This window comes from Plutella xylostella, chromosome 13 (assembly GCF_932276165.1).
Source record: "Plutella xylostella chromosome 13, ilPluXylo3.1, whole genome shotgun sequence".
Classification (NCBI taxonomy): Eukaryota; Metazoa; Arthropoda; class Insecta; order Lepidoptera; family Plutellidae; genus Plutella; species Plutella xylostella.
This window is the reverse complement of record NC_063993.1, coordinates 566,851-594,182: the sequence shown is the minus strand read 5'-3', so window position 1 is coordinate 594,182 and position 27,332 is coordinate 566,851. Positions and strand designations below refer to the sequence as shown.

The window sequence follows — 27,332 nt, the reverse complement described above, 5'->3', positions numbered from 1 at the left end:
ACGGATATAATTGAATATTTATCAAATCCTTTAACGTCGTATCATAGTCAACACTTATCGTAGTATTGAAGATTGTTCATTTTCAGTTCCTTTATAAGTAGTACAATTAGAAATATAGTTTCGTTTAAACTTTCAGTACAAGAACCTTAAATTGTTAAATTATCTACAATATTTACAAATTTATCATGTACAAACAGTTACTTACTAAAAATTGAAATAAGTATTTTATACATGGCAGCAATTTACGAAAATACAAAGTAAAGTATTTTCGTAAAATAAATCTCTAAATAAATATTCTAATTAGACCGCGAGCTTAACTTTCAATTAGGCCACAAAATAAATTCAACGTAAAGTAAAGCACTTCAAAGTCCACGTAATAATTTTGCACCGTAAGAAAATCTAAACACTGTCATGAACCAAGAGTTTTACGCCACTGAGGAAGAACTGCGATCCGCATCGTCAATGTGACGTCACACTCTGAAACCGTCTCATACGTCAGTTTGGCACAAATCGCCGAAGAGCGGCAGGGCTCGATACTACCGGGTGATGGAGTCGGCGCGGGGGTGCGGGGGCGGGGGCGCGCCCTGCCCGTGCCGGAACGTGGACGTGAGCCGCGACGCCGCGCGCGGGCTGTCGCTGTCGAAGTTCGGCCTCTCGTACTGGTTCTGCGCCCGGTGGTGCCGCGGCAGCTGCACCGAGTGCAGGTCGTCGTACACCCCCTCCTCGATGTAGTTCTCCTCGTCAGTATCATCGTCCCCGAAGGCGCGGTACGTCGTATCAGACTCCGAGTTCTTACTCGAACTCAACTCGTACGTCCTTCCAATAAGATTCTGCGTCTCCGTGTCAGTCTTCAGCTGGTCGTGCGACCGCCTCTCCTCCAGGCTCTGGTTGTACCGCAGTGACGCTTTCTGCGTCTTCTCCATCGACGGCAAATCGTAAAATTTGAGGACGTTCGGCTGACCCTGGAAGTACTTTTCACTGTACACGTTCCTGTTGTAGTAGCCGCCATTGTTGGCCGGATATAACTCTTCATCCGGCACGTAGCGCTTGTCAGTGCTATCTACATTTTTGCCGCCCGGCGGGAACCAGCCCTGTCAAAAAGAAAGAGCACGTTAGATTTGTGGATGGAAACGTAAAATCTTTATGAAATATGGTCGAAAACAGGATATTTACCAGAGAGCTGACACATTGCCGGGTGTTCGCCACTAGAGTAACGGACGCGTAGGCGGCCGGCGACGTGGCTGTTTTGCTGGTGTTCCATTCATTCCCATTTACGCGGGCGGACGTCACTTCTGCATACTCCGGTAATGGCTGCGCTACTTTATCGTATTCGGAATTAGCTTTCTCCTTGCTGTGATTGGTCTGGCTCATCATGCACAGGCCCGGCTGGTTCTCCATCCAGAGTAATGACTCCGTCTTAGTCACCGTGTTCTTATTGTAACAACTGCTGAGTGGATGCGACAACGAAACTGCCGCTTTTATGTTCATGTGAGTCACTAAGCCGGTGCCGTTGGCATCTGAAATAAAAAGATTCCTTAATTCCAGCTATCTCAACATCGTTACCATTTCGTGTTGGCGCATTTCATCAAATATTTATTTCGCGAGAAGTTAAGAGGAACGGAAAACAAGATTGTTGAAATTATAAGTGGGTGAACCAACAAAACAAATCGCCTCGGGACACAAAGGAGAAAACATTTACATTTACTGGGTCTTTATTTCTCGGATTTGTATCATTCCTATGCAAAGTGAAAGAGATCCGCCGTGCTTACGAGGGCTCGCTACCTTTCAACTTGAAAGTAATCTAGCACCCTCCCCCGAGCCTCCGAACAAACGCGGCGCACCCTCGCCCCCCCGACACACCCGAGGAATGTTTTTAATTTTGAAATTCTGATGATTCCTCGGAAAAAATGTAAGCATCTCGAGATAAGCTGGTTTTTTACAGTGTCTTCAATTGTAGGCTATTACAGCAAAGATAACTGTGACATTTTCTGCCGGAAAGCTACAAGATCTGTCTGCGAAGTTAGCGCAAAGATCATAAAGTCTGCAGCGCATTTTAAATTTGTCGGTTTGCAGTTTTATGATGCAACTTTTATGTATCCACAAAAGAGAGTAGTAGATACTTACCATAAATGTTTGGAAGAGCAGATTTCTTGGCAAAGATGTTATGTTTGCGAATGTATATGACGGCGGCAATCATTATAATTTTAAATATGAGAATTGCCCCGATTAAAAAGTAAAACCACGTTTCCATTACGAAATCACCGGCTACTATCGATACATCGCCGTTTGGAGGATACCTGGAAACAACATAGCATTATTAAATATACCTACCTACTCATAAAACGAATAAAGTACTTAACATAATGCCACATTAAAGTGAAAAAAAATACTCATAAGAATTTTACCTTGATAACGGATCTAATCCAACAGATCTTGAATCAATATTCAGATAAACTTTTTGGCTGAACGGCCCAAGACCGGCCGAAGTTTGTGCTGCAATTTGTACTGAATAGCTCACTCCAGAAGTCAGATTCGTCATGATGAGGCTGGTGGCCGACTGGACGGTCGTGTTGATGGCCACCATGGACTTGTTCGCAGGAATATCCAACCAGTTCACTAGAACATTGTATCCGGAAATTGCACCATTTTGTAAATTCGATTCCGGCGGTGACCATTTTAAATGGACTGTCGTTGAATTCATGATGAACATTTCTATATTGGTCGGTGGGCCATCCGGAACTGAAAGTAATTATTTCGGTTAATTATGAACATGAAAATAGTGTGGTAACCATTATCCAGGTCAAATATACGGATACAATTATATTTACCGTCATCTAAAGTTCTTGCCACCCGAGAGTTAGACGGCTTCCCTTCAAACTTCTTGTAAAAAGGTATCAGGAAAAATTCATACTTCGTAAACTTCCTCAGATTCGTTATTTCATACCCGGAAACGTCATTGGAATGAAAAATGGTTTTCATATCGAAGTCATTTGTTTTATTATCAAGCGGCCTGAAGTATATAAAAAGACCTTCCAGATAATAGAAATTCAATATTTCCCACATTAGCTTTATAGTTTTGGAATCCATTGGCGTGGCCTCAATGAGCTCGACGATGTTATCAGTCATAATGTTGTTTCTGAACTCTGTGTTGTTGGAGTAAACACCGTTCTCCCACACACTGCCACCGCTGTCGCTTACTGTAATTGGATCCGATATAGCACTTGGGCCCGATAAGCCATGCGAGTTTTCCGCCCGCACTATAAACATGTACGTGATACCTGGAATGAGTGATTTAGCGTGGAAATGTGTTTGATGAACTCTGCGCGCCAGCACTTGCCACCCCCTCGAGTTCCGCGCCGTGTTCTTGCCGGATAGCGTCTCGCGAGTAAACACTTCCACTTGATAACCGACGAGAGACGAGGAACCAATCTTGTTGTTCTGATTCCACGTTATTGTTACGCTGTTCTCTGTTTGATTAAAAACGTGTGGTTTTGTTGGCGCCCCGGGCAGCGCCGACACGTCGGCGGCGCGGTAGAAATGAAGATTAGGGTTGGTGGGGCTGTCGACGAGCAGCGCGCCGCTCCACACGGATTTCCCGTGAGGCGACGACGCCACGCACGTATACGTACCGCTGTCGCCTTTATCTAAATCCTTCAATATAAGAGTGCCGTCATTAGATATATTCCTTCTTTGGTTTTGTATTACGGCCTCCCCCTCGAAATACCAAGCGACGATCGGTTCAGGTATTCCGATCGCGCTACAAGGGAAAACTGCCATCGATTTTATAGGTAACGTTTGGTTAGAGGGCCCGTTTGTTATGATTGGCGGCGGGCGGTCGTCGTCTGACGTCACGCTGAGCCTCCCCCGCGCCAGCGAGCTGCCGGCCAGGTTGACCGCCGAACAAACTATCGTGTTGCTGCTATCGTTTTTATTGGTGTCACTGATTGTCAACACAGTGACTCCGTCGAGCACCTCCGATGCGGAATACTTTCCTTTGCTGTTTCCCGGAAATAAAATAGTTCTGTTTCCCTCCAAGCTCCAGAACATAGTGGGCTCGGGGCGGCCGGTCGCCGTGCAAGTGAATGTGGCACTCGAGCCACTCTCTACGCTAACGCTGGTAGGTTTCAGCATTATCGACGGTGAGTCTGTAAAAAGCGTGTCATTACTACAACATTCATAAACTACTGCCAAACATTTCAAAGAATAATTTTGTCTGGACTTACCATAGACAGTGAGATAGCCGCTGGCGGTGACGGCACCGACGGAGTTGTCGGCCTCGCACGTGTACTCTCCCTCATCAGCTATCGTGACGTCATCCAGCCGGAGACTCCTGTCGTCCAGCACCTTCACCCGGCCGAGCGGCATGTCGCCGCCGCCGGCGCTGCGCCGCCACAGCACGTCCGGCAGCGGGTCCCCCCCCGCGCGGCACTGGAACGTCACCGAGCCGCCGGTCTGCGCCACCGCGTCCTCAGGACCCGTGATTAAGTACGGCTTAACTGCAGGGAGAAATGTCTTACTGAATTACGTGACAAAAGAGGCGTCCGCGGTGAATGGCTTTCGTTCCGGAACTTTGCGAACAAATGTGAAATGGAGCTGTGATTTGAATTTATGGATGTAGTTAGGTGTGTTATGTACGTACTGTGTATGCGCAGCGTGGCGACGGTGGACTCCCGGGTGCCGGCCGCATTCCGAGCCACGCACTGGTATCGTCCCGCGTCGGATTGCCGAGCGTCTTGTATTACGAGACTGCCACCGTCGACTAAATGCATTCTATAAAAAGTAACATTCGATCACTACACCGTACTGTTTCCCGGCTAAACAAATCAAAATGAATCTCTACGCAACAGCTTTGAAACAGTAGCGTACACATTGATTACATATTAAAAGACTCATTGAAATGTAGGGCGGAATAATTGAATGGGAAATTAACATTTAATAAGGGGTCTGGTGCGTCAGAACTATTCAGATTTTTCTTGATTGCTTGTTGAGCACTTCAAATATGCCCCTTTTCTCTTATAACTTTGATGCACCCCACATCCATCTAGTGTTTACATTTTGTATGTGCAACTTTTTGAAGGAAATGACGGGGTCTTATTAAAAAGCAAGCTACATAACATATAAAAGTAATTAGGTAGCTACATGATAAGGAGCATAACTAATGGCTCTAAGTGGTAATAAAATCAACAAAAAGCTCATCAACTTGTCATGCGATAAAGCAATTTACTTTCTGGTTCTACTACACAAGTTACTTCTGAGTCTTAAAAACTTCAATTAAGATTGATTAGGCTTTATTTGCAGCGCAATAAAATGGGATAAGCCACGAAATTCAATCATTTAATCGTAAAGATAGGAAATGGCTGTTTTGATCGGTCATGGCCCTATTAAACTTATACGAGCTTACATGGTATCGGATATCAGAGAGCGATGTTGGAACAATTTGTAGGGCTATCGCTTTCTGGCACCAGCCGCCATGTTCAATGGCTCTCGCTAACTACTGAATTCACTCCGAACTCCAACTTATCAACTCCACGAGCCATTCATTGGATATCTCTTTAACTTATATGAATATCGTGAATGCCAACTTTGACTGCAAGCCAAAAGTTTCTTCGACAACTCGCGCAGTTAACAAGGCCAAGGAAAATGGCGAAAATTACAGTAAGCATTGAGAAAATTGCTCTTAAAAATGGATAGATAATAGCTTCCTTCCTGCAGAAGTAATTATTTAGCTTTCCCCGCGGAGTAATGTCCCGAAGTTTTAATAGTAGGTTGGCGTCGGCGAAGTATTCTTATTGAGCCATTAAGGAAATCTATGAAACCAGAGCAGTCGAGTAATATAAATGAGCAATATCACTTACCTGGAGTCGCCATCAAAATGTAACGTCTGTCCATTTTTCTTCCAATAAACGGACGGCTCGGGCGACCCCCGCGGCGGCGAACATTCTAATATCACAGTCTCTCCCTGAGCCGACTGCGTCGATACCGGCTCAAGCCTGAAGTCTTCACGGATTACTGAAAACGTTACCACTGTATTAATTACCTATATACTCATAGTTTGTACATTTTGCAAAACGAACATGTCTACAATCCTTTTGGAATACTTTTCTAAGTCAATTGGATTGGAAAAATATATAAGAATGATCAAATAAGAACTCACCAGCAACATGCAACGTAGCATTCCTGCTCCGAGCCGTCCCGTACGGGTTGGTGGCTTCACACCAGTACACCCCGGCGTCCGAGTGCGCACGCCCGTGCGTGGCCCTCAGGAAGAACAGCCCCCCGGCCGGCAGCAGACTGCGGTGCGTGTCGGACACCACCAGCACGCCGCCCTTGTACCAGCGCACGGTGGGCGTGGGAGACCCCCCGGCCCGACAGTTGATGGTCGCCGGCTGGTGCCGAGCTACGGTGACGTCCATTGGCTGCTCTATAATGTAGGGGGCTTCCCCTCCTCCATAGTCTTCGCTTAGGCCTCCAGTCACTGGACCTGGAAGAATTCGTTGATTAATCCAGGGTTCAAAAATAATGACACTCAAGTTACAAGTGGGTAAGTTGAAATGGGGAAAGCACGTGTCATTCCAAGCTCCAAACCAAAGGATTTTATATCACCCTCCATATAAAACTCCTGTCGTATTGATTACCGCGTAAACACTCGACAGTGCAAGCACCTCTCTCAGTGTGTAGGAAGGTACGTCTAATGAACGCCATCTAATCAAAGGAATGAAACTTGCGCCCACACACTACAATTTTCTAGCACAAGCATTATTCAAATTAACAAAAGACTACGTTTTGTCTGGCTTCTGTAAAGCAAGGGCTTGAATTCTGGCTATTAAATTATTTATTTTAATAATAGTTCGAGTATGTCATTTGCAGCTACTCTAAAGCGGTGCACAATAATAATGAGCCATAAACATAGGCCTGCCGAATCAGGGGTCCCCCAAGGATGCTGTTTGGGGCCCTCACTATTTTACACTGTTTACAACGAACGCGCAGATGTTAGTTTTTGACAGTAGAATTGATGTATGCCCATTGTTAAGCCTCACTATTATTTTGCGACGTAGAAATCGATCGGAAAAAAATCCGATTCGCTGTCCGATTTTCGGCTGACTGAATCGATGATGCTGCGTAATGGACTCGGTTTCGAATTTTGTTAGAAAGTTGTTTTTGTGAACGGATCAATAGGGATTATTCTTTGTTAGATGTAATTGTGTTTATTTATTCACGTGTCCCAACATTGTGGATGTGGTCCGCTATAAGGGCTAATCTATAATTGAATCTCCATTCGATTTGCTATCGGGCTACATTTTTGCTTTATATATTAGCTTATAAATCAACATTATTTTCCCGTACTCTTAATTTTCAGGATAATCCTTCGTTACAATTTGATATTGAAACAAAGCTTTTGTTAGGCTATTGTTTTAGAATTAGGTTAACATAACAATTCAGAATTTCAATAACGTATTTTCAGCCTTTTTTACGAATTGCGAAACGTGCTCCGCTGCCAACAGAAATGGAATATAACTTGGCAATGTTATGCAACAATTATTCCCACAGCTTCCAAAATACAGGATTCCATATGAATGCGAAGATAAATAGATATGATACAGAAGGTGGCATTATGAATGGCTGATCCCGGGACAGTCGCACAAAAAATATTGACCATACAACAGCGACAGTCACAGTCATAAATTTCTGTCAAGTTCATAAAAGACGTGCGTATATATTCCAGCTACGATATAACGTTGTGGATGCTTCAGACGTGGACAGATAAAAGTGAGATTTAGCAGATTGCGAAAAACATAAAATATTGTTTATGTTTATCGCGATACGATCCTTTAGCGTTCATAAAACTAACTTTACTGCGTAGTTTTCTGGTTGATTGACCTATCGGCTATAACCTAGTATACAGCATGTTGTGTATAATTCCGTAGTAAACTCTCATTGATCTTTGTTAAATGTTTGTGTTAATTTATCTGGTTGCAATCAAGTAAGTACCTAAATGTAAAAATAAGACAATACCACAAGTTTATAATACAAATTTTGATATAGACTACCATTTCAGATCCTCTTACATTTAAACCAAATGTATTGAATTCAGAGGGTAAGGATTGATTTATGGACATAACAATGCAATGTCGAGTGACAATTGAATGGGACATCATCGGACATCGTTTTAAAGTAAATCCCATACACTTAGTATCCCACGCAATCAGAAACTATAGTTATAGACATCCTAATAATACAACATTAATGAAGCTACATAAAACTGCATGACATTGAGCCAGTCGTCGCCGTCGCCTACGCAACCAAAGGGGGTGATTTCGAACTTCCATTTGAGTAGTTACGCTCTATTGTTAAAAATGATTGTTAGAAAAAAAATTGCGAGGGTGAACTATGTCCCCTTGCTAATTTTTACTGCAGGCACATGTTGTCACACGACGACGTCTGAAAAAAAACATCAAAATATCGATAACACGGCTTTTGCATTTGAGACACGCGACTAGCCCTGTTTCCTAGATCCCAACAAAATAAAAACACAAATGTGTTCGATGTCCGTTGGAGTTTGAAATACTGAAATGTGCTATTTTATTTAGCTCCATCTGGAAGTATACCAAGCTTTTGATGGTTACAGAACATTTGATTGCACTTACTTGGCTGAAAAATTGGGTTTATGGGTGCTTTAGTCGGTTTTCTTTGATACAGTAATAAACTTTTTACTGTAATTTGTTTTGTTAGTGTGTCAACATCGGCGGTCATATTAAAGTTTTTATTTATTGCTTTGACGCTTTGCATGTTGAAACGGTAGGCAGATTCTCGACAAATAAATAAAGATGCCTAAGTATTAATAAATGCAAGCCATTTTTTGTCACCATTCTCTAAGTACAACTTTAGTTGTAAATGTGTAAAACATAATGAACGTCTTAATGATCACATTAACGACAAAAGTTTACCACCTTGGTGTCAACAATTTAACAATGGGTCCCATTAGACACAAAAATGTCCTGGGGATCTTTTATATCTTTTTAAAGTAAGGCATAACTAACTACAAGTGGATTTCAAGAATAGATCTGTTATATATGTTTTTGTTCATTGTATCTGTTACTAACAAAGACAAAACTTAAAAGGTTCTCGCCCTTTTCATTAATTATTCTTATTTAGGTAATGTAATAATGAAATATTAACTGTGATTAATCAGGTATATTTATATTACGTGAGTATATCAATATTTTCACCTAACCATTTATTTGGTTTTAGTCGTTTTTGTACATGTACCTAGATTTCAAGCCACTTTCATGTCCTAACCTAAGGGTTCGTTATTTAATTAGGTAGAATCAGTAAAAAACTTTATTAGATTGCAAGCAATCTAGCGCTTGAAATCCAATATGAATGCGCCTTGGATGCGCAAAAATTCCTAGTAATTACTTTGACTAAAAGGCCGTGAACATTGCAAAAGAGCTCGTTACTTCCCACCCCAAGTAACTTGATAGCTGTTCGAATTTCAAATATCTAATTCTAATGGCAGTGATTGGCTCCCCGAGGACGCAATCTTGATTTTTGAAAATCGAACACGTGTTTAATTTTGCAACCCTCTTCGCAATGCAAGGAGGTTATTACGAGTAAGTAGAGACATTTTTTTGCTAATTGACAGGGTTGGGTTGAAATGTCAATGTTCATAAAACACAGCACGCAATTTTTGTTTGGTTGTGTATCCCTACAAACACTAGACTAAATAAAAAAAAATCTATTTGCACAGATTAATTAGTTAAAGTGAAATAGATATAGGTAATTAGATTAATTAGTTGATTATACAAAGCGTATCTAAGGTTTTCTTTATGATTTATTCAAAATCCTTTTCTCTAATTATTAAGTGTATGCACCTGTATTTTCACAAACATCCAATCATCAATAACATGAACAAGGTAATGATATAGGGTACAAATTGGCAGCACTCATTTTGAGTCATTTGGAAACACCGAAGCGTAAAAATGACGTCCGTTAACAAATTAATGATTCGCAAACAACGACGCAACGGAACGGACAAGTCCCGAATGCAAACAGCCTATAAACAGTTAGTGGGCAGTAAACGTGGGTCGGATCTAATTAAAAGAAAAACTGGGATGCGAAAGCTTTAATATAATTTTATATATGATATACTAAGCTTTGACATGTTTATACATAATATGAGTAGGTAGGAATGTATGTTCTCTATTTAAAGTAAAATGAAATGTCATTTTCAAAAGCATACGAGGAGAAAAGCAAATTAACAATTCATTTTGTTCACCTTTTCATAATTGGAAGGTAAAAAGCCAAATTCGCAATTTGGCTCGTTGACAAAATGCCTGACGAAGCACCAACTTAAAGCGCCAGACATACTTGCAAAAAGGGAGGGGTGTCTCTATTTACGGACAAAACCTAGCAATATTTTACATCCCCCTCTACATTACTCTTGTGACAGGAAAAAACTTACTAAAAGCTGTAGAAAGGCGCACAGGACTTGGCACGATCTTCATTCAATTAGCGGCCACTTAACCTCTAATTCACATTTATGGTCTCCGCTCAAATGATTTAGTTTTAGCGGGAACGAAATTAAGTTTATGTTAAACTAAGTCTTGTAGATTTAGCTTGGACTTGGTGCTCGGATTTATGGTTCAACGAAAACGGACAATATCTTCTTTCATGTCAATGAAGACTCGGATTTTGAGACCGACCGTATTCTCTTTGACAACGATTTATATTTTTTCTGGAAACACCAAAAGTTGTTCCACAATGAGGTTAACATAATTAAGCGTAACAAGGAGGATGCCTACTCTGAATGTAAAATACAAAAGGACTCCGGGCGTCCTTATTCTAATTTTATTACGGAACACTAAAACCATCAGTACCGCTCGGAACACAATGACGGGGCATTATCAGGCTGCCCGTAGTACGGCACCCTTACCACGAACAATTGACTCGTGTTTATTTTTATTATTCTTTTTTTCGCCGCATTTTACGCGGCATCCATCACGCATTAGATACAAAAGATAGGCGTCGTTTAACATTAGCTTAACTTCTTTACGCTTTGATAGTCGCCCCACGGCGTCGGTGTTCCGGCCACAGTCTGAAATAATTCAATACATTGGCTCTCATTTGCTCGCAGTGGGACTGAATCCAGAGCAAGGAGTTATGTAGTCTGTGGGGTTTCGGCCTTTTTGTCAGTGTAAACGAAGTGCGACGCAGATGCGGGACTTTTAACGCATGTGTGTTTTGTTATCCTAATGAGTTCTGTCAATAAGCTATTTGCATTCTGCCGTATAATTTGTCCCGTGGGTCTATTTTGTTTTCTTTTCGTTTCATCATTTGATTAGGTGTTACGGTGTTATGTTTGTTTTAAATATTAAAATGTGTTAGATTGACTCTACATTGTTAACAGTTTAAAAGTAAAGCACCAAAAGTGCCATGTGTGGCGGGTTTCCGTGCACACCCGCTTATTTTCACCGACTGACTAATAGCGGCGAATCGGCGATATCACGCCGATGACACGTCTATTTCTGACCCACGCACGGGGAGTGTTGCCACAAATCTTAGACAGTAGGTAGGTATGGCAACACCGAGTCAATGCATTAAATATCGTGAGGGGGCGACCCCAAGAAACGCAGACCCATTAGGCTATTAGGAGGCGACGGTTGAACTCTGACTCGGAAGTGAGTTTGTCACTGTTAAAACATGGGCTCAAATTAGCTTAATTTATGCATAATTTGTGAAAATTCTGGTTAAAATTTTACATATTTTATGCAATACCCAAATGAAGGCTTATGTTTCACTGCAGGCAATCCTTACAAAAACAGGTAAAGATTCTAAATAATAATTAGATTTAGGTTACAAACCTGGCACTAAGCAGACAAGTCCCAGAAGGGACGTCACCACAGCGAGGGTGTCCATGGTTCACAGAGTCCACATTGTTCTGTGACTGCTACCCGACGGTGCCCGCTCGCCCGCTCTGCTGTCTGCTACAAAACATTCGGATACCATATAGCGTCATCTGTAAAGAGGAGAAAAATGTTAATAAACGTTGATCTTTAAATAACCATGCTGATACAAAGAGCAAAATTCGAGTAGACAGTTTACATAAGACTGCAATAGGTACATTGGGGCGGGTATACCAAAACCTCAATGTAAATAGCTCTCAGGGAAAAGGAGAAATAATATAGTTGTGTAAATATATACCATGAAACATTTAGGATAAGTTGGATCTGTCTAAAACAAGAATAGATTTCCACTAAAAGGTTCAGGGATAATGCGAGATCCCGTGAGGTGGGGGGGGGGGGGTCCGGACACAGTTACGGTTTATTGATTTAAAGACCCAACTCTAATCCAGTTACCACTTAATTCTCTTCATAAACCTCTCTCCTTTATTTAATAATACTTAAAACCGTACTTCAATAGTCCTGTACCTCGTGTACTGACGTGTCGTGAAGCAGACGATGATATAATATTGTATTTTTATGTTACAATAGGTATTAATAGAAGGACATTGAAAGAGTAACATAATAATATGATGTATGCAGTTAGAATTTCAGTACAAGCGTGCTAGAATTAAAACTGAATCTGGAATATTCAATAGTCGACGTTAACATAAACTGACTGTGAATATAGTGCTCTGCATGGACCTCCTCCAAAGAGGAAATAATACCACATGACATGTATCTAAAATCGACAAGTTTAAGAACGGAGATAACATTTTATAATATTCCACAGAGTCAGAGGTATGTATATTGTATGAGGTAGGTATTTCTGGACGTAGCTCATAATACAAACAACACTCTTCCCAGACTGTCGCAATAAAGTAAACAACTTCACTGTATTTATTTGGGCTGTCTCAAATATTCTAAATAACTGTCAACGAGTCAAAGCTCTTCAAGTCAAGGGCCGTAACTCCAATTAATATTTTGATAAGCTAAAATAAACTACAACTCCAAAACGTAAACAAAATTAATAAATTCTTAAGATTTCACAACCAATTTCACAGATTTATAAAAACCAGAAGATCTTTTTAAGTCCTTTCATGTTTATAAGAAACAGATGTAAAAGATGACACAGTTTTTTTATGAATATTTAATGCAGACGTCGTTCATGTTTAAAGTAAATGAGGATATGGATTTGGATTTAAAAATAAAGATCAAACCACTCAAAGACTAATGCGAAATTGTTATGATTTTGAAAAACACGAACTTGTATTTTAAGAAAACAGATTTTTGTATTTACGGTTAATAAATTTAATGTTTTGCATAATATATTATTATTTATTCTTGTTACCCATTTAATTGTTAGTACTATATTTTTATACCTATATATTTTCAGTCGAGGAACCATAGAGCGCATAGAAACCCTAAAAGCTTTCTGACGCATTGCCATTAATTTGTAACGTAAATATCTTTCGTTTAAATAAATAAATTAAAAAAATATAAGGATTTACATCCAATTTTTATTTGTACGGTACGTATCACTAACATCACTGTATAGTATTTAATTAAATACTTCCCAAATCCTTCAAAAACAATTTTTGACGCGTCCGACAGTAGATCTGCCAGTTATCATATCAATTAAAATTGACAGCAAGTAAACCATCCATTGAACACTGATATCGATAATTGAAAACAAAACCCTTGGCTGGCCACCAGTTGAAACGTGTAATTTGAACCTTGTATGCCGCTCCATAAAGTTTAACATTCAATCCTAAAACTTTTTGCTGAATTGGAAAGCGATATTTGGGAGCTGCGGGTTACTTAGTGAACCCACGCAAAGATGGCCGAGATTTGACCCTTCAGTTTTAACTAAAGTAGTTTATGTTGGTTTATCTCAAGTGCCTATTGACAACAAGGATTTCCGTTTATTTATCTAAGTTGTTGATGGAATAATGAATATGCATGCTTATGATTTCATTTCGTTAGCAGTAATCAATGTAACAACATCTATGAAGTAAGCTACAGTTCGATGATACCTATATATTTTAATATTGATGTTTTTTAAAACATAATATCTTCCTGGCCCTTTTAGTGAAATTTGGCTTCCTGAGTGAACTAAAGCAAACTTTAAGAGGAAACTCTTAGAAACATCAACAACTTCTAGAAGGATGCAAAACTCGCACTTAACCTAATAACAACGCAGGGAACCAGGAGTATAGTTTTAAACTCGCATCTACATAACGTAAACTTCAGTTTAAAGGGATCGTTGAACGTGAAACTAACCTATCCCAGAGTAAGTTCCCAGGAGGCACACATGCACCTACGGGTTAACCCAAACAAACCAAGGTTGAAGTTGAAATTTATTACCTCTTTGGCGACAGCGCAGCGCACTACTAACACAAAAACTGTATCGCTTTATAAACAATGCCCTCTTTACAAGTGGCCTGTTATGAATATGTCGTAAAGTATTTTAAAGTTTACAAACAGGAGTACCACACGATATTAAAGGGTTGTTTGGAGCATAAAGTATTGAAGTTATGGGAAATTTACTACACAGCAATTGTGGACTAATCGGAGCTGTTGACAGATTTCTAAATAAGAAACATGAAAAACGACTAAAAACAAGCCGCTCAAAAATGTATTTAGATATATAATCGTGTAATGCACCGTGTTTGGTGAAATTTAGGGTCACCTAGTCTAGATAACCCTTTATCTCAAACCCTTGAAAGCAGAAAGTTGACTAAAGGGAAATCTTATACAAACAACAAAGTCGTTAGTAAATGTAACGACACTTGTGGTATAATAGCGGCTGTTGACTTTATACTTTTAAGGCGCGTACGAGATAAGTTTAGCAAACGCACTAAGCTGTCTGTTCAACTGGATAGTGTTTATTTTTCACATAGCTGCCGCGTCCACCAGTCGTAATAATGTTTACCCACTCTCTTGTGCAGCCGCTAGACTCAGGTATTCTGTAAGAGATCTTTGATTACTTGAGCAAATTCTTGAATTTCTCAAGCCCTTTTAAGCGTATCCACACACGAGTGATCATTGTTGTAAGTGCCACATTGACAGTGGCGTGCAATATGTTACGTGCATTCAACTCCGCCGCGATCACACGCACTCGTCGTTTGATTCCGTGTGTGCTTACAAAAATAAATGAAAACATGAATTTTGAATAATGTTTGTTTGGTCGGCGGCTGCCATATTTACGCTGCGCGAGCGTCGACGTGCGCCCCACACAAAGAGCGATTGATCGCTTCACTCGTGTAAAATATTAACTGCGTCCCCATTTGAGAATTATTAATTGTGTGCTTGTGAAGAGACGCCAGTCTTTTACTCCACAAGCCAATTTAGGAACTAACTGTTCCCGTCTGCTTATTTGTCGACACTAAAGTTCTCTTTGATTACCAGCACTGTCGTGTCATTAATTCAGCATTTGATGATGCCTCTAATTTAACAAAAACCACGGATTAAAGAATAATTTTAAATTCTGCTCGCGTTTGTTTGGATCCAAAGATTCCGTGTGAAGCAGCAATTGTCAGCGAAGATTGGTGCACAGTTTTTTGTCTCGGTGCGTGTATTGCCAAAATTGTGCAAGTTTTCATTTCACAAAAGTCGTCTACAAAGCGGCGGCGGTCGTTCACAATACACTATTTTTGTCCGTGCGGTCTCGACTGACAGTTCGCGTGATGTATTAGGCTTCGGGTAGCGGATTATTTTTACCCATTTCACGAAGTTTGCATGCGTCTATTGTCCCCGGCGGAAGCGGCCTTACAAAGGCAGTAAGAGATTATTATGTGCGAGAGAATTTTGGAAGCTTATGAATGCGCCGGCTTAATGGGACCGAGCGAAATTAGGATTGCTGCCGCCGTTTTGCGAAGTGAAGATCTGACTGTCTTTTGTTTTTGGTCGACGACGAGTGCATGCATGTGGAAGTAGGCTGTAGATAAAGTCCACCCTCATTCATTCATTTACGTGTTTGACGTGGATGGATTATGTTGCCTTGATGTCTATCTGATTTATTACCTGTATTTGTATGGAAAATATGTATCACCAACAATATTTATGGTCAGATTTAGTATTTTTAAATTGTCAAATAAGTGTATTTTTTTATTTTGTACGTAGTCAATAATAGCTATTTACAAAAAAAATAAAAAATATATTTAAGCTCCGTGTTAGCACCTCCAGAGGTGAAAAAAGACAATATCTACTGCGTACAATGGAGAGGGTATCCAAGTTAACACCCTCTGCTTAGAGATACAATAAAAGAGTGTTGCTCGCAATAAAATAACGTTTTTTCCTCTTAGCACATCGGGCCGGCCGCTGTAACAATTGCTGTTATCCTAGCATGGGATAGTAGGCTTACGATCTCTGATAAAAAAAAGAGTATTTTATAATGATGACCATAAAAAACCGTACACATGCATTATACCTCATACACAACAAAATATATATATTTTATGTACATGGATTGTAAAAAAAATGCAATCATTTATTTGCTTTGCCCTGTTACATTGATAGCTACCTATACAGGGTGTTTCAAAAATGGAATACTAAGCCGAAACGGGGTCGTCACTCAGGGGGTCATTCTGAACAACCTTTGTTCTACGAGTTTTGGAAATTCTCCATAGTAAAAAGTCACGTGACCAACAAAGTTTCTGATCTGTTGATTTTTAGTTTCAAATATTACCGGGAGATGTTTTTCAGGTAGCTGGAGTACTGATCTACGTTAGCCTCGGCTACCGATAGTAAATCTCTATCAAATATTGCAATCTGACTCGCTATCGATTAAATCTGTATAGAGCTGTATGCTGCGAGACGTAGACGATACAAAAATACATTTTTACAAGCGCCACAAACTTTGAAGTTCTCCGAAATAGAGATGTCAAAAACCTCAAAAGAGCGGCAGAAGTTTGGTTTATGTTACGACTTTGCTTTTGGCAATCAAAGTTTAATGCGTTCCGACAGCCGCTAGCCAATGGGATGGTTAAGGCATTTTGAAATTTCTCTTATTTTCACCAGCAACTAACAAAGAAAGCACATAGTTTGTAAGTATGACTTCTTCATCTGTATTTGTGTATTAATTAGCTAACAAGTTTTATCAACAAAAATTATATTCAGCCGTTTAGAATCTATTAACCCTATGTCACTAATTAATTATAAGATGGATAGTACGTATAGAAGACGAACGAACACTTTAAGGAAATCCATTGCCTTTGAGTAAGAAACACTAATTCTATTAAAGGGATAGATCGTCTAATTGTATCCTTCTGATAGCGATAACCTCTCTTATCTAAGGCCGGGGATGTTTCAATGTTATCAGATAATACAAATTCCTGATCATTTGAAATAATTAGTGACCTTACCGCCTTTGAGAATACATAACACTTAGTGTACTTTGTATTTTATTACTTATTTATTGATGTGTAATGAGTATAATAATTAAGTACCTATCTAATAAGCAGTTAAGTAATTCCTTATGTTAAGAGTCAAACTATTGAAACACACATACAGAGAATTGGGAACCTCCTTCTTTTGTCGAAGTTGAATAAAAAGTATCTGTAACTTTTTATGGTCAGTATCAATGTCAGTGTGCGTGTCGAGGCCACCTGTTTATACATTCACTAATTCCTCGGAACAAAAACCCGAAACTGAATAAACTTAGGAACGAGCCGTAAAATAATAAATATTAATATGTGACATCCAGATGTCCAAGAGCTCTACGGGCAGCTGCATCGGTGTTTCTTAAATCCGCCATTTTTTTCCCCAATTTTAAAACTTTGTGACCCGCCCACTGTACGGATGAAGTGTCGGTTAATTTTCCACACCGTTACACCTTCTCGTCACACTGAAAAAGGACTTTTAATAATTTTATAGCCATTTTGGATTCGCCTCAGTGATCAATCAAGCCTCAAATTCAGAAACAATGTATTATCCATCTGGGAGGATCAGCTCATGAATATTTATGATGGAAATAAAACACCAAAAATTGCGTTACATTAGCATTAATTACAACAACAAATTTTCTTATGGTCTTTTATAATCTAAAGCTCAAAGTAAAACATTACGCCATGTAAGGTTTGCTTCAAAAATATCTGATAAGAAACCGAATTCAGGCCGATGATAAGTTGCGAAAAATAAACTTTTATGCTCTCGGCCGTTGCCTTTGAAGCTCGGTTGATTCATGCATGTGTATTTTGGGAGCATGTCTGTGAGCCCGGCAGTACCCGAGTAGAGAAATGCAGTTTGCGGCACGCGCTGTTATAACACCACAAAATTAAACAGCTACATCGAACTTGCTCAATGTTTGACCACATGTTCCAACCTCCGGACCACGCGCACTATCATAATATTGACCTTCTCATCCGCACCGTAGCTGCATTGTGGCACTTTAATACTCACACACTCACCGCATAACTCAAACATCAAACTAATACCTACTCAAGTATGCAGCTAAAAAAACTAAGCGCGGTGTTCAGTCCACAACTCAGAAGTCATCATCTTATCAAACCCATTACGAGCTATTACGAAACAATGTCACAAAAAATTTAGGCCACCTCGTTAAGGGCATTTACTTAGGTCCATTTTTTGTCAAAAAGGGACCAGACATAAACATAAAGGGTGGTCACGTAACAATTAAGGCACCTTTAGACTAAAAAATGTCACCCTTTCACAAGCTTCGCGGGTGCTATGTCCAAAAAGAGGACAGTTTTTATCACCTGGACTGGAGGATCACAGTGTTTATCGCTACTCGACTCCAGGCCGTTGATTTATGCTTCCACCCCGTCAAGGGCCGGCGAGGGACTTAAATTGTTTTAATTGGTCATTTATTTTTGGAGATAACAACGGTTTAGTACTTTGATGAGCGCGCATTTGTACATCTGAACAGAGGACGCAGTGTTAAAATCTCATATTTCAGAACGTTTTTGTTTTGTGAACTGTAGAAGTTAATGAAAAACGGCAACGGAAACCAAGGTTTACTTTTAACAAAGTTCTAAGACAAAAGATGTAAAAATCGACCCAAAATCTGTGTAATGATTGCCCTCTAGCGCTCACCCGTTATTTTAGAATTACTGCCTTATCTTGAATTATGGTTAATTGGGGGTCTAGGGAAGAGTTTCTAAAGCTTTGATGGATAACCTTTCAATATCGCTTCGGATAATGGTTTATGTTTAATATTCTGATTCAGTTTAAAGTTTAAATTAATTAACATAAGTAACTATTTCAATACAGGCGAGACCACCGCGCTAGTCCGCGGTGATCGGTCCGCTATTTGAAGTATAAGTTTCCTTCAGATAAGAACGTTTGTATGCATCACTTTACCCATATCATAATAATTGAGGGGTCAAAGTGTCCCCTGTCGTTGCGGCTTTTCCTTTCTCATTTTTGTGACATGTCGGTGTCGGAGCCTCCTCGGGTCACCTTCTCCCCCAACAACCATAAAGCATGCAAAAATGGAATTTGCGGGATTCAAAAAGGGTATTGTTTATTGCCTTTCCATCACAGCGGACAAAAGAGTCACCGTTTTCATTCACAGAATTGAAACGGCATCAAAATTAACGAGTCTAGTTTCGCTAAAAGGTTTCGAAAATAAATAACTTAGACATGATTGTGCTTCTATTTTCGGGAGAGCGGCGGCGGCGGCGGCGGCGGCGGCCACTGATGGAGTGCGGAGTCGGGCTCATCGCTGGCTGTCAGAACGATTAGCGGGTTGACAGCTAATTTATATATTCTACTTACTGTGCGTTCCCAACGGGCCGCCATAGAGCGAGGAACAAACAGACACACCGTATAATGGGACAGTAAATTAAACATGAAAGGAATGGTTTCCACCAAAACCACACTTTTGTCAAAGGGTCGTAAGTCCGACTATTGTTTATATCAATTGTTATAATTGAATGGAGAGCTATAAATAAGGTTGTAATAATAGACTTTCGAGCACATTTACAATTATAATAACACTTAAGATTTTAACGACACTCGTTATGACTTCATTATTGTTATTTAAGTTACAAAGTGCTTTATTATTTTCGAATATTGTACTTGAAAAATGCGTATATATTTAAACAACCTAAACGTGACACCTGAGAACGTAAAACATTAAGTATGTGAATAGCAAAATTTATTTTCGATAGGGTAAGTCTTATACACTCATTGCACTTTCTTAAATCATATTATTATAATCACTTGTCTCCAACATTTATCGTAAGTCAATGCGCAATATTCGCGGAGAGTGCCTTCGCTCGATAATGGCTCAAAGCTGCCTCTTCCAGCTCATTGGGCCTTCCGTGACATTGCCTGATGCAGTCATAAGCCGCGATATGGAGTAGACATATCATCTCGTAAATTGCCCATGAGTTTTATCGTATTGGACCTTTGTGGTGCGATTATTGATTAATGGGATGTGCTTTATGTAATGAATAGTATTAGTGTAATCGTGATAGCATCTGTCAAGTAGTGCATTTGTCTGTAGGACTTAATATGTTTAATAGGTACCTAACCCATATTTCGGTTTTCAGACAGATTACAAGATTCTTAAAAATTACATGGATGGCTTGTCTCCTACAGTTGGATCGTATTTATTTTAGTTGTCAATATTAATTAACTTCGTATGCAATAAAAACTACCATTAACTTAAAATCACAATATATTTATATTTTTGTATAAAATGTAGGTAGGTACGTCGAACCTTTTCAAATAAATTTGGGAAACTTTCAACGTACATTTTACATACGTATAAGTGAAACCACAGTCCCACTCTAGACAGCAACTAACACAATGCTTTTAACATTGTCACAGCTAGTTATTTGAGGGCAAAATTTCTGAACGAAAACCCCTTGCCCGCTAAATTTAGAGTTGTCCTGTGCTGCCTTTATGACCGATCATTTGTATTTGACAATAATAGTAAAAATAAAACAATATTATTGTTTATGTATTTATCAGAAACTTAAATGCTAAGACCTACTAATTTTCAAAAAATAGTATTCTGTAGATACTACCTGTACTAAATTAGTTTTCTGATCTAGACACTGATGGATATTTCACTGTCCTTAGGCCTTAGACTATTAATTTAATAATAATAATATAATCTAGATAATTATGGTTGCTTTAAATGAAAATCATTCATCATAAATTAATTCTGTTATTTGTACATTTGCATAGAGGTTTTAAATAAATAAAATAGTCAACACTATTAGTTAGTTCTATTAGTTAATTCTATTCAACTGGATCCAGTAACTGGTCGAGTGGGAACAGGGCTTCGGTCCAGAAAGGGAAGGACCGAACTTGACAAATAATTTGGTAGACAAATAGGTCCAACAATTTACGTACTTTACTGCATCGTTAAACATTCACAACGGAACTTGGCAATGGAATGTTCCGGAATTCGAGTTTATTCTGATACTCCTTTGAGATTTGAGAAGTTTTAAATAAAGACACCGATTTAGGGTTTTATTAGATTCCCAAGTAGAAGTAATTCATTTAGGGACAACTGGATAGGTGTCGTTTTGTATAATTGTCTCCAACCCACCTAGAGACTGACCAAACATAATTATTCGTCAATGTACCATTAGGGGCTGTGTGTATATTTGTACATAAATATTTTAGAGGGTTACACAGTCGAATATATATGTGTTTTTAATATATATTCCAAAAACTGTGTCAGTTTTCAACATAAAACTCAAATAACTCCCAATTCATTTTTACGAAATCCTGTTCGTGTTATTTCGGATTATGAAGTACTCAGTTAAACCTCTCTATGGATACGATAATCCCTCTCCACTCCTATTAACTGCCTCGAGCACATCGTAATCAATATTTACTACCAATATTTCCACCTAAGTCTATAATTAAGGCTCAATGCTGTAATAGAAGGTGCTATTAAAATCAATTAGACGCTTACGAATAATAACATACCGGCGCGGCGCTCTCGAAAACTATAATTAGAATAGATCGTCTTAAAATTGCTGTAACAGATATTTTTCATTCGCTTCATGAATTGTTATTAATAGGCAATTTCGTTGACTTTAATTCGCCGTTTAGTTCGTTATTACAGCGGAGATATTTTCGCGTTTCGCCGGCCATGACCAGTCAATTTTCATTAAGCATCTCAATTATATTGTTATGAATGATGAAGCTACTTTCCTCAAAAGGAGCTATTCTTGTGAAATTGTGTGCCGACAGCGAAATGTCTGTCACTAATCATGGTAAACGCGTCGTAAATTCAAAGAAAAGTATTATTGAAGCCCGTTCGCCCTAAAAGCTGTCTCGGTAAACATCGCATGCCCATAAATATCACGACGAGGACACTAAAATGGCGTTTCACCCTGGCTCCATGGGAACCACTCTCCCCACGCCCCGCTAAATGCCTACAAATCAGATCCAAATCAAAAAGACATCGACTGAGGGAGAGCCGTCGCAAACTGCGATTAGTGACGCCTGCTCAATAAACAATTTACAAACTGGAGGCATTTCTCAAACTGAAATGATAAATGCATCAAAGGTACTGCGTAAATTGGATCGCGATCAACAATGGCGCAGGCTGCACGGCGAGCTTCCGGATTCCTTCTTTCACCCCCAACAACAATGCTTATTTTACTGTATTAAAGAAAGTACCCTTATATTTAATTAATCATCTTACGGATGAAATAATTAAGCTTTAATTCGAAGCCGTGATTAAAGCCGTCTTTTTGAAATTATTAATCTCAGGTGCCGTGCTATTTGTTTGTTTAATGAACGCTATTATCTGCTGGCCGAACGGGAATTTATCGTAGGGTTATTTTTAAAGGCCCCCTGTGTAGCTCTGGCTGATACTGATATCGTAAATGAAGATGCATCGATCTCATTACATTGGCACAGCCCTCATGATTTCAATCGAGAGAGCACCATCGGAACCAAATTAATGGAAACGCCGATATCCCTGACCAGAAGTGCGCTGTAGGTACGTATATATTGATTCTATTGCTTAGGAATTGTTTGTTGGCCTTTTCAAGTTTTTCTGTAGCTTAGTTTGGTTACAAATAATTGATGGATTCATAAACTCTCCGCTAACACCGAGCAAATAAATCTCCAGTGTAGGTATTACCACATACCTCAAACAAAGCCCTGAAAGGCCATTGGTCAGCTCATGACAGCAGTCTCTGCGGAGGCAGTGGCTCGGCAACAGTGGCAAATGGTTTCATAGCCCATCCATCAGCAACATTCGCAATACGTAGATTATCTGCAGCCAACAACCCACTATTTAATTGGTGATGGATGGATGCGGGATCGCCGCCCTAACCGAATTTCACGGCCGACGAATATGATATTATTTCTCGGTATTCATGCACATCTACAGTTCGGATGTATTATTCTCATCTTTACATCTTACCCCCGTTTCGTCTCGGAAGCGATACATAAAATGGCGGAAGAATGAAGGGCGGTAATAGGGGAAAATTGTTCTTTATTCGATATTGATAGACTTGATGGAGGATTTGAAACTTTCTGTCACTTGTGGTAATTGACGGATTTTAGAGGTTTTTTTTACCTCAATTTTGCGCGGAGTCCTAAAACTTTATGCTTGTTTTGGGTAAGCTTTTTAACTGCTGCGTCGGTGGAAGCAGTAAAAGTTAATAATATTTAAGCGCGTTATCTTGAACCACATAAAAAGGGACTTCTGAAGTAGCGTTCTCATATTATTATATTTGTTCTTTTTTGTGAGGCCGTTGGTAGATAACACTGTTATTTTATTATTTAAAAAAACGTGCCCCCAGTAGTGTAAGATATGTCGCTTCTGGGTTCAATAGCGGTGCATGATAAACTGTTGTACTTATTTTACTTATCTAGATAGGTATTTTAGAAAAGCTTTTTTCTCTTTAACTGTTAATCAAAACAAAATTAGATTGGCAAAATGTTATCTAAAGCCAATGTTAGTATTGATGACAGAAATTAGCGTGGCTCTCAATATAATCCTAGATTCACACGAACCTGCTAACGCTAAGCCTAATTAATGTTTGTTTGGTTGTTACTCAATCACCGCGTAATGGCTGGATGGCTTTTGATGCGGATTACATTTGGAATATCGACGACTCCGGCAGCCTAATTATCATTACAATTATTATTTAAATACAAAACAGTCATATAGTTAAGTATGCATTTTTCATTACATAAATTCTAGTCGCTCAGTAATAGCAAATAAATAATGATGATAAAGTACCTAACAAAGTATAGGCTGTTTTAAAAATGATATAAGATTCTGAACAATGCTACCGTGTCCGGAAGTCAAGGGTCAACCCTTGAATTTTTTTGCGGCCTGAACCAAAAATAGAGTATAAAATAAATCATCATTTTTCCTTAGGTTTTAAAATATTTTACTTAATTTATTTATTTAGTCCTCCAATACGCACTTATCTTAAATAATGTCCACATATGCGAGTACAATCGCAGTTGATATCTAAGCCACGACGCTAAAGGACAAAGGCAGGGTTCTAAGGACGTTTTGTACCACTATGGAAATGACGGGTTCCGTAATGAAAGTACCATGATTAGAGAGACACTGTACAGGTACACAAGTTAATTAATTACTAGATTTTTAGAAGCTGGGAGAAAAGAGAAAAACGGAAAAAAAGAATCTTTAAAATGTAGTCGCAATGGAACGTAAACATTCATACAGGAAGAATGGAACGTCAAGTGAAGTAATGTTTATGCCAAGTACTCTGTGATTTACGTCATAAATGTCTAGGTTGGATCTCAGTATAATGATCAAAATTGACAAACCAGAGCAGAAAAATTGAAATGATAAAAAAATGTGTCATGTCAACCACTAAACGTCAACACCATGTCAACACTTGAACAACACAAGACGAACAACGTGAATAATAATTTGATAATAATATGTTAGGTATATCAAGTTATATGTTTACGTTTAAATAAATACGGGACGTGCAACATACATAATAAATATAATGATTTTATTAATATTATCGACTAGATCAGGCTACTACTTTCATTATGGAATAATGTTATACTTATCCAACTTCTGAAGTTTTAAATTGCCATTCCGCAACAGGGACCTGCTATGCCATTTCGAAATGCTATATGTAAAGGTTCTACTATATGGGTATGCATTTGGCGAGTAATGTAATGAAATAAAATATACTGTTTAAAAGATCATTGTTTTATTTACATAACATAATTTGCCTGGAATCAACTTTAGGAATTTTATGTTCCTATTACCTACTCTATTCTATTCTCTGTTGGGGTGTAAGTACCTGCACCTGGCTCTCTAGATATGCTAAATCTAGATAGGTATGCAGGTTTCCTTCACTGTAAGTGTGATGGTATACATTTTAATTAAATTCAAAGAACACATTGGTACATGTCAGCGCCGGGATTCGAACTGCAGAACGCAGTTGCTCTTCTCATATTTGACTTAGGTATTTATCATCCTATGGTTCATAGAAAATATTGTCAGGATTTTGCGTGTTCTTGTTCTGCTGCTTCTGCAGGTTCCTGATGAAGAAGTGGGACGGGAGCCTGCCGGGGAGGTGGAACAGTAACCGGGTCTGGTTCTCCCCTTTGTCACATTTGTTCTATATCTTCAGCAGATTCAGCGGTATTCAAAATATTAAATAATTAGGTTAGGTAATGGAAAATGAAATAACAACTACTATGACAAGATTGACAAGCAAGATTCAGTGTTATTAGATTTAAATATTAAAAAAATATCGATTATAGTGAATCGAATAAAGAGAAAAAGAAAATGGTTTACTATGGATAAAAGTCTTCAAGACTTAAATATAATGATATTTTATAAACCAAATGTACTAGTTTTGGCACAAATAGTACCAGAACATGTAATTTATTGATAAATAAAATATCTTTTGTATTTAAGAATGTATCGATATTTCTATTCGATTACTTTTTTGCTCGGATTTGCTGGTAATATTCCGAGGTCTGGCACCACTGTTGTTACGTTCCGTTCTCTATATGTTTGTTTTTACGTTCCATTATCCTTAGATTTAAATATTCTTCATTTATCATTTTTTCTTTTCCCCCGACTTCTAAAAATATTGTAATTACTGAAAATACCTTATCTACACTGTATAAATAAATGGTGAAAACATGGTTCTGAAACGCTCCAAAAAAAAGGCGGTACGCCCACTGCCGTTCTCCTTTATACCCCACTCGAGTTATCTCAGCCCGAGAGATTGGAAGCGATCGCCCACATTCACCAATTACCTATTCGATAAGAGGCTATAAATTATCCTGCACTTCGTATACTGAATTAAAATTCATTGTTTCTTATCCTGTCCCGAGTCGGGGTCACCAGATATCTTCGTTTTATCCGAACAAGAATAGGCTTTTAACGAAAGGCGGCGAAGTGCGGCACAGAATAATTACATGACCTCTAAAAAGTTCAAAGTTGGAATCGGAAATTCTGTGGCAATCTCGAATTTCTTAAGTTTGTTTTGGGCCGTATCGAGTTTCAGGATCGTTGTCGTGTTATATCGTGTACTTGTGAGCTACATTCCAATTGTTCTCATATTTTAGATACCGATCAGATACAAGTTTTATCGTTACCATAAAAGGATAGTAAAACTGTCCTATAACTATTTATATTGCCTAATAAATACCGTTACTGACTATATTGCTTATTACAAGTGTGCTGCATATTGGAACTTGGTAAGTATATGATGATTAAAAGTATCTAAAAGACAGAATATTTAGTTAAGTACTAAATTATATTTATTTATTCATCATGTTGTGTGGCACATGCATATGAAATAGCGGATATCATTACCTTTTGAGAATCAGTAAATTTGCAAACAACAGACCGCCGTGTATGTAACTACTGGTTACCATTAAACAACTTGGCAGCATATAATATATTTTTCATCCACATCGTAGTTAAAATAAGGTAGGTTAGATATTAACCAGAAAGGGTGTGACTCAGGGGCACACTCTTATTTTATTTTATTGCTGTTTTAAGACTTTTGGAAAAATAATCACTAGACGTGACGAAAACAGTTTGGATTTTCAGAGGTCGATAGCAAAAGTTGTTCATGTTCAGATTCAGAATGATCTCCTGAGTGAAATGTTGTTTTTTTTTTAATCTTTGTTTTTATATAACTTGGTTCACGAAATGATATCTTGTTAATTCAACATATTCTCAATTAGCGGTAGTAATTATATCTACCACCGCTTTTTCCCTGATTAGGTATAACCTTTTCAACATCCTGTATACCTAATGAAAGACAGATTTATTCTATTATTCCAACAGACATGTAGATGTGGGTCAAATTGTCATCTTCACATTACCCTGACCCATAATCGGAAGCCAGTCCGGGCCCACTTGGGTAATTCTCAGCCTATTTGGATGCATTCAGTGGACATGTCCCGCCCATTCGCATTCAG

General features: G+C 38.8%; 1 protein-coding gene across 3 annotated transcripts in view; it reads right to left on the bottom strand.

Annotated features, from left to right (window-relative positions):
* Positions 1 to 482: 482 nt before the first annotated feature.
* Positions 483 to 27,332, bottom strand: part of LOC105398246 (roundabout homolog 1) — a 40,615-nt gene continuing 13,765 nt past the window's right edge. For all 3 annotated transcript variants that reach the window (XM_048625068.1, XM_048625069.1, XM_038112000.2), the window contains exons 2-11: positions 11,862 to 12,016; positions 6,155 to 6,481; positions 5,856 to 6,009; positions 4,640 to 4,770; positions 4,224 to 4,496; positions 2,829 to 4,145; positions 2,406 to 2,739; positions 2,125 to 2,297; positions 1,174 to 1,517; positions 483 to 1,091 (exon numbers count right to left, since the gene is read on the bottom strand). In XM_048625068.1, the coding sequence (XP_048481025.1) occupies positions 537 to 1,091; positions 1,174 to 1,517; positions 2,125 to 2,297; positions 2,406 to 2,739; positions 2,829 to 4,145; positions 4,224 to 4,496; positions 4,640 to 4,770; positions 5,856 to 6,009; positions 6,155 to 6,481; positions 11,862 to 11,916 (3,663 nt within the window). In that variant the 5' untranslated portion in view covers positions 11,917 to 12,016 and the 3' untranslated portion in view covers positions 483 to 536. The remainder of the gene's footprint in view (positions 1,092 to 1,173; positions 1,518 to 2,124; positions 2,298 to 2,405; positions 2,740 to 2,828; positions 4,146 to 4,223; positions 4,497 to 4,639; positions 4,771 to 5,855; positions 6,010 to 6,154; positions 6,482 to 11,861; positions 12,017 to 27,332) is intronic.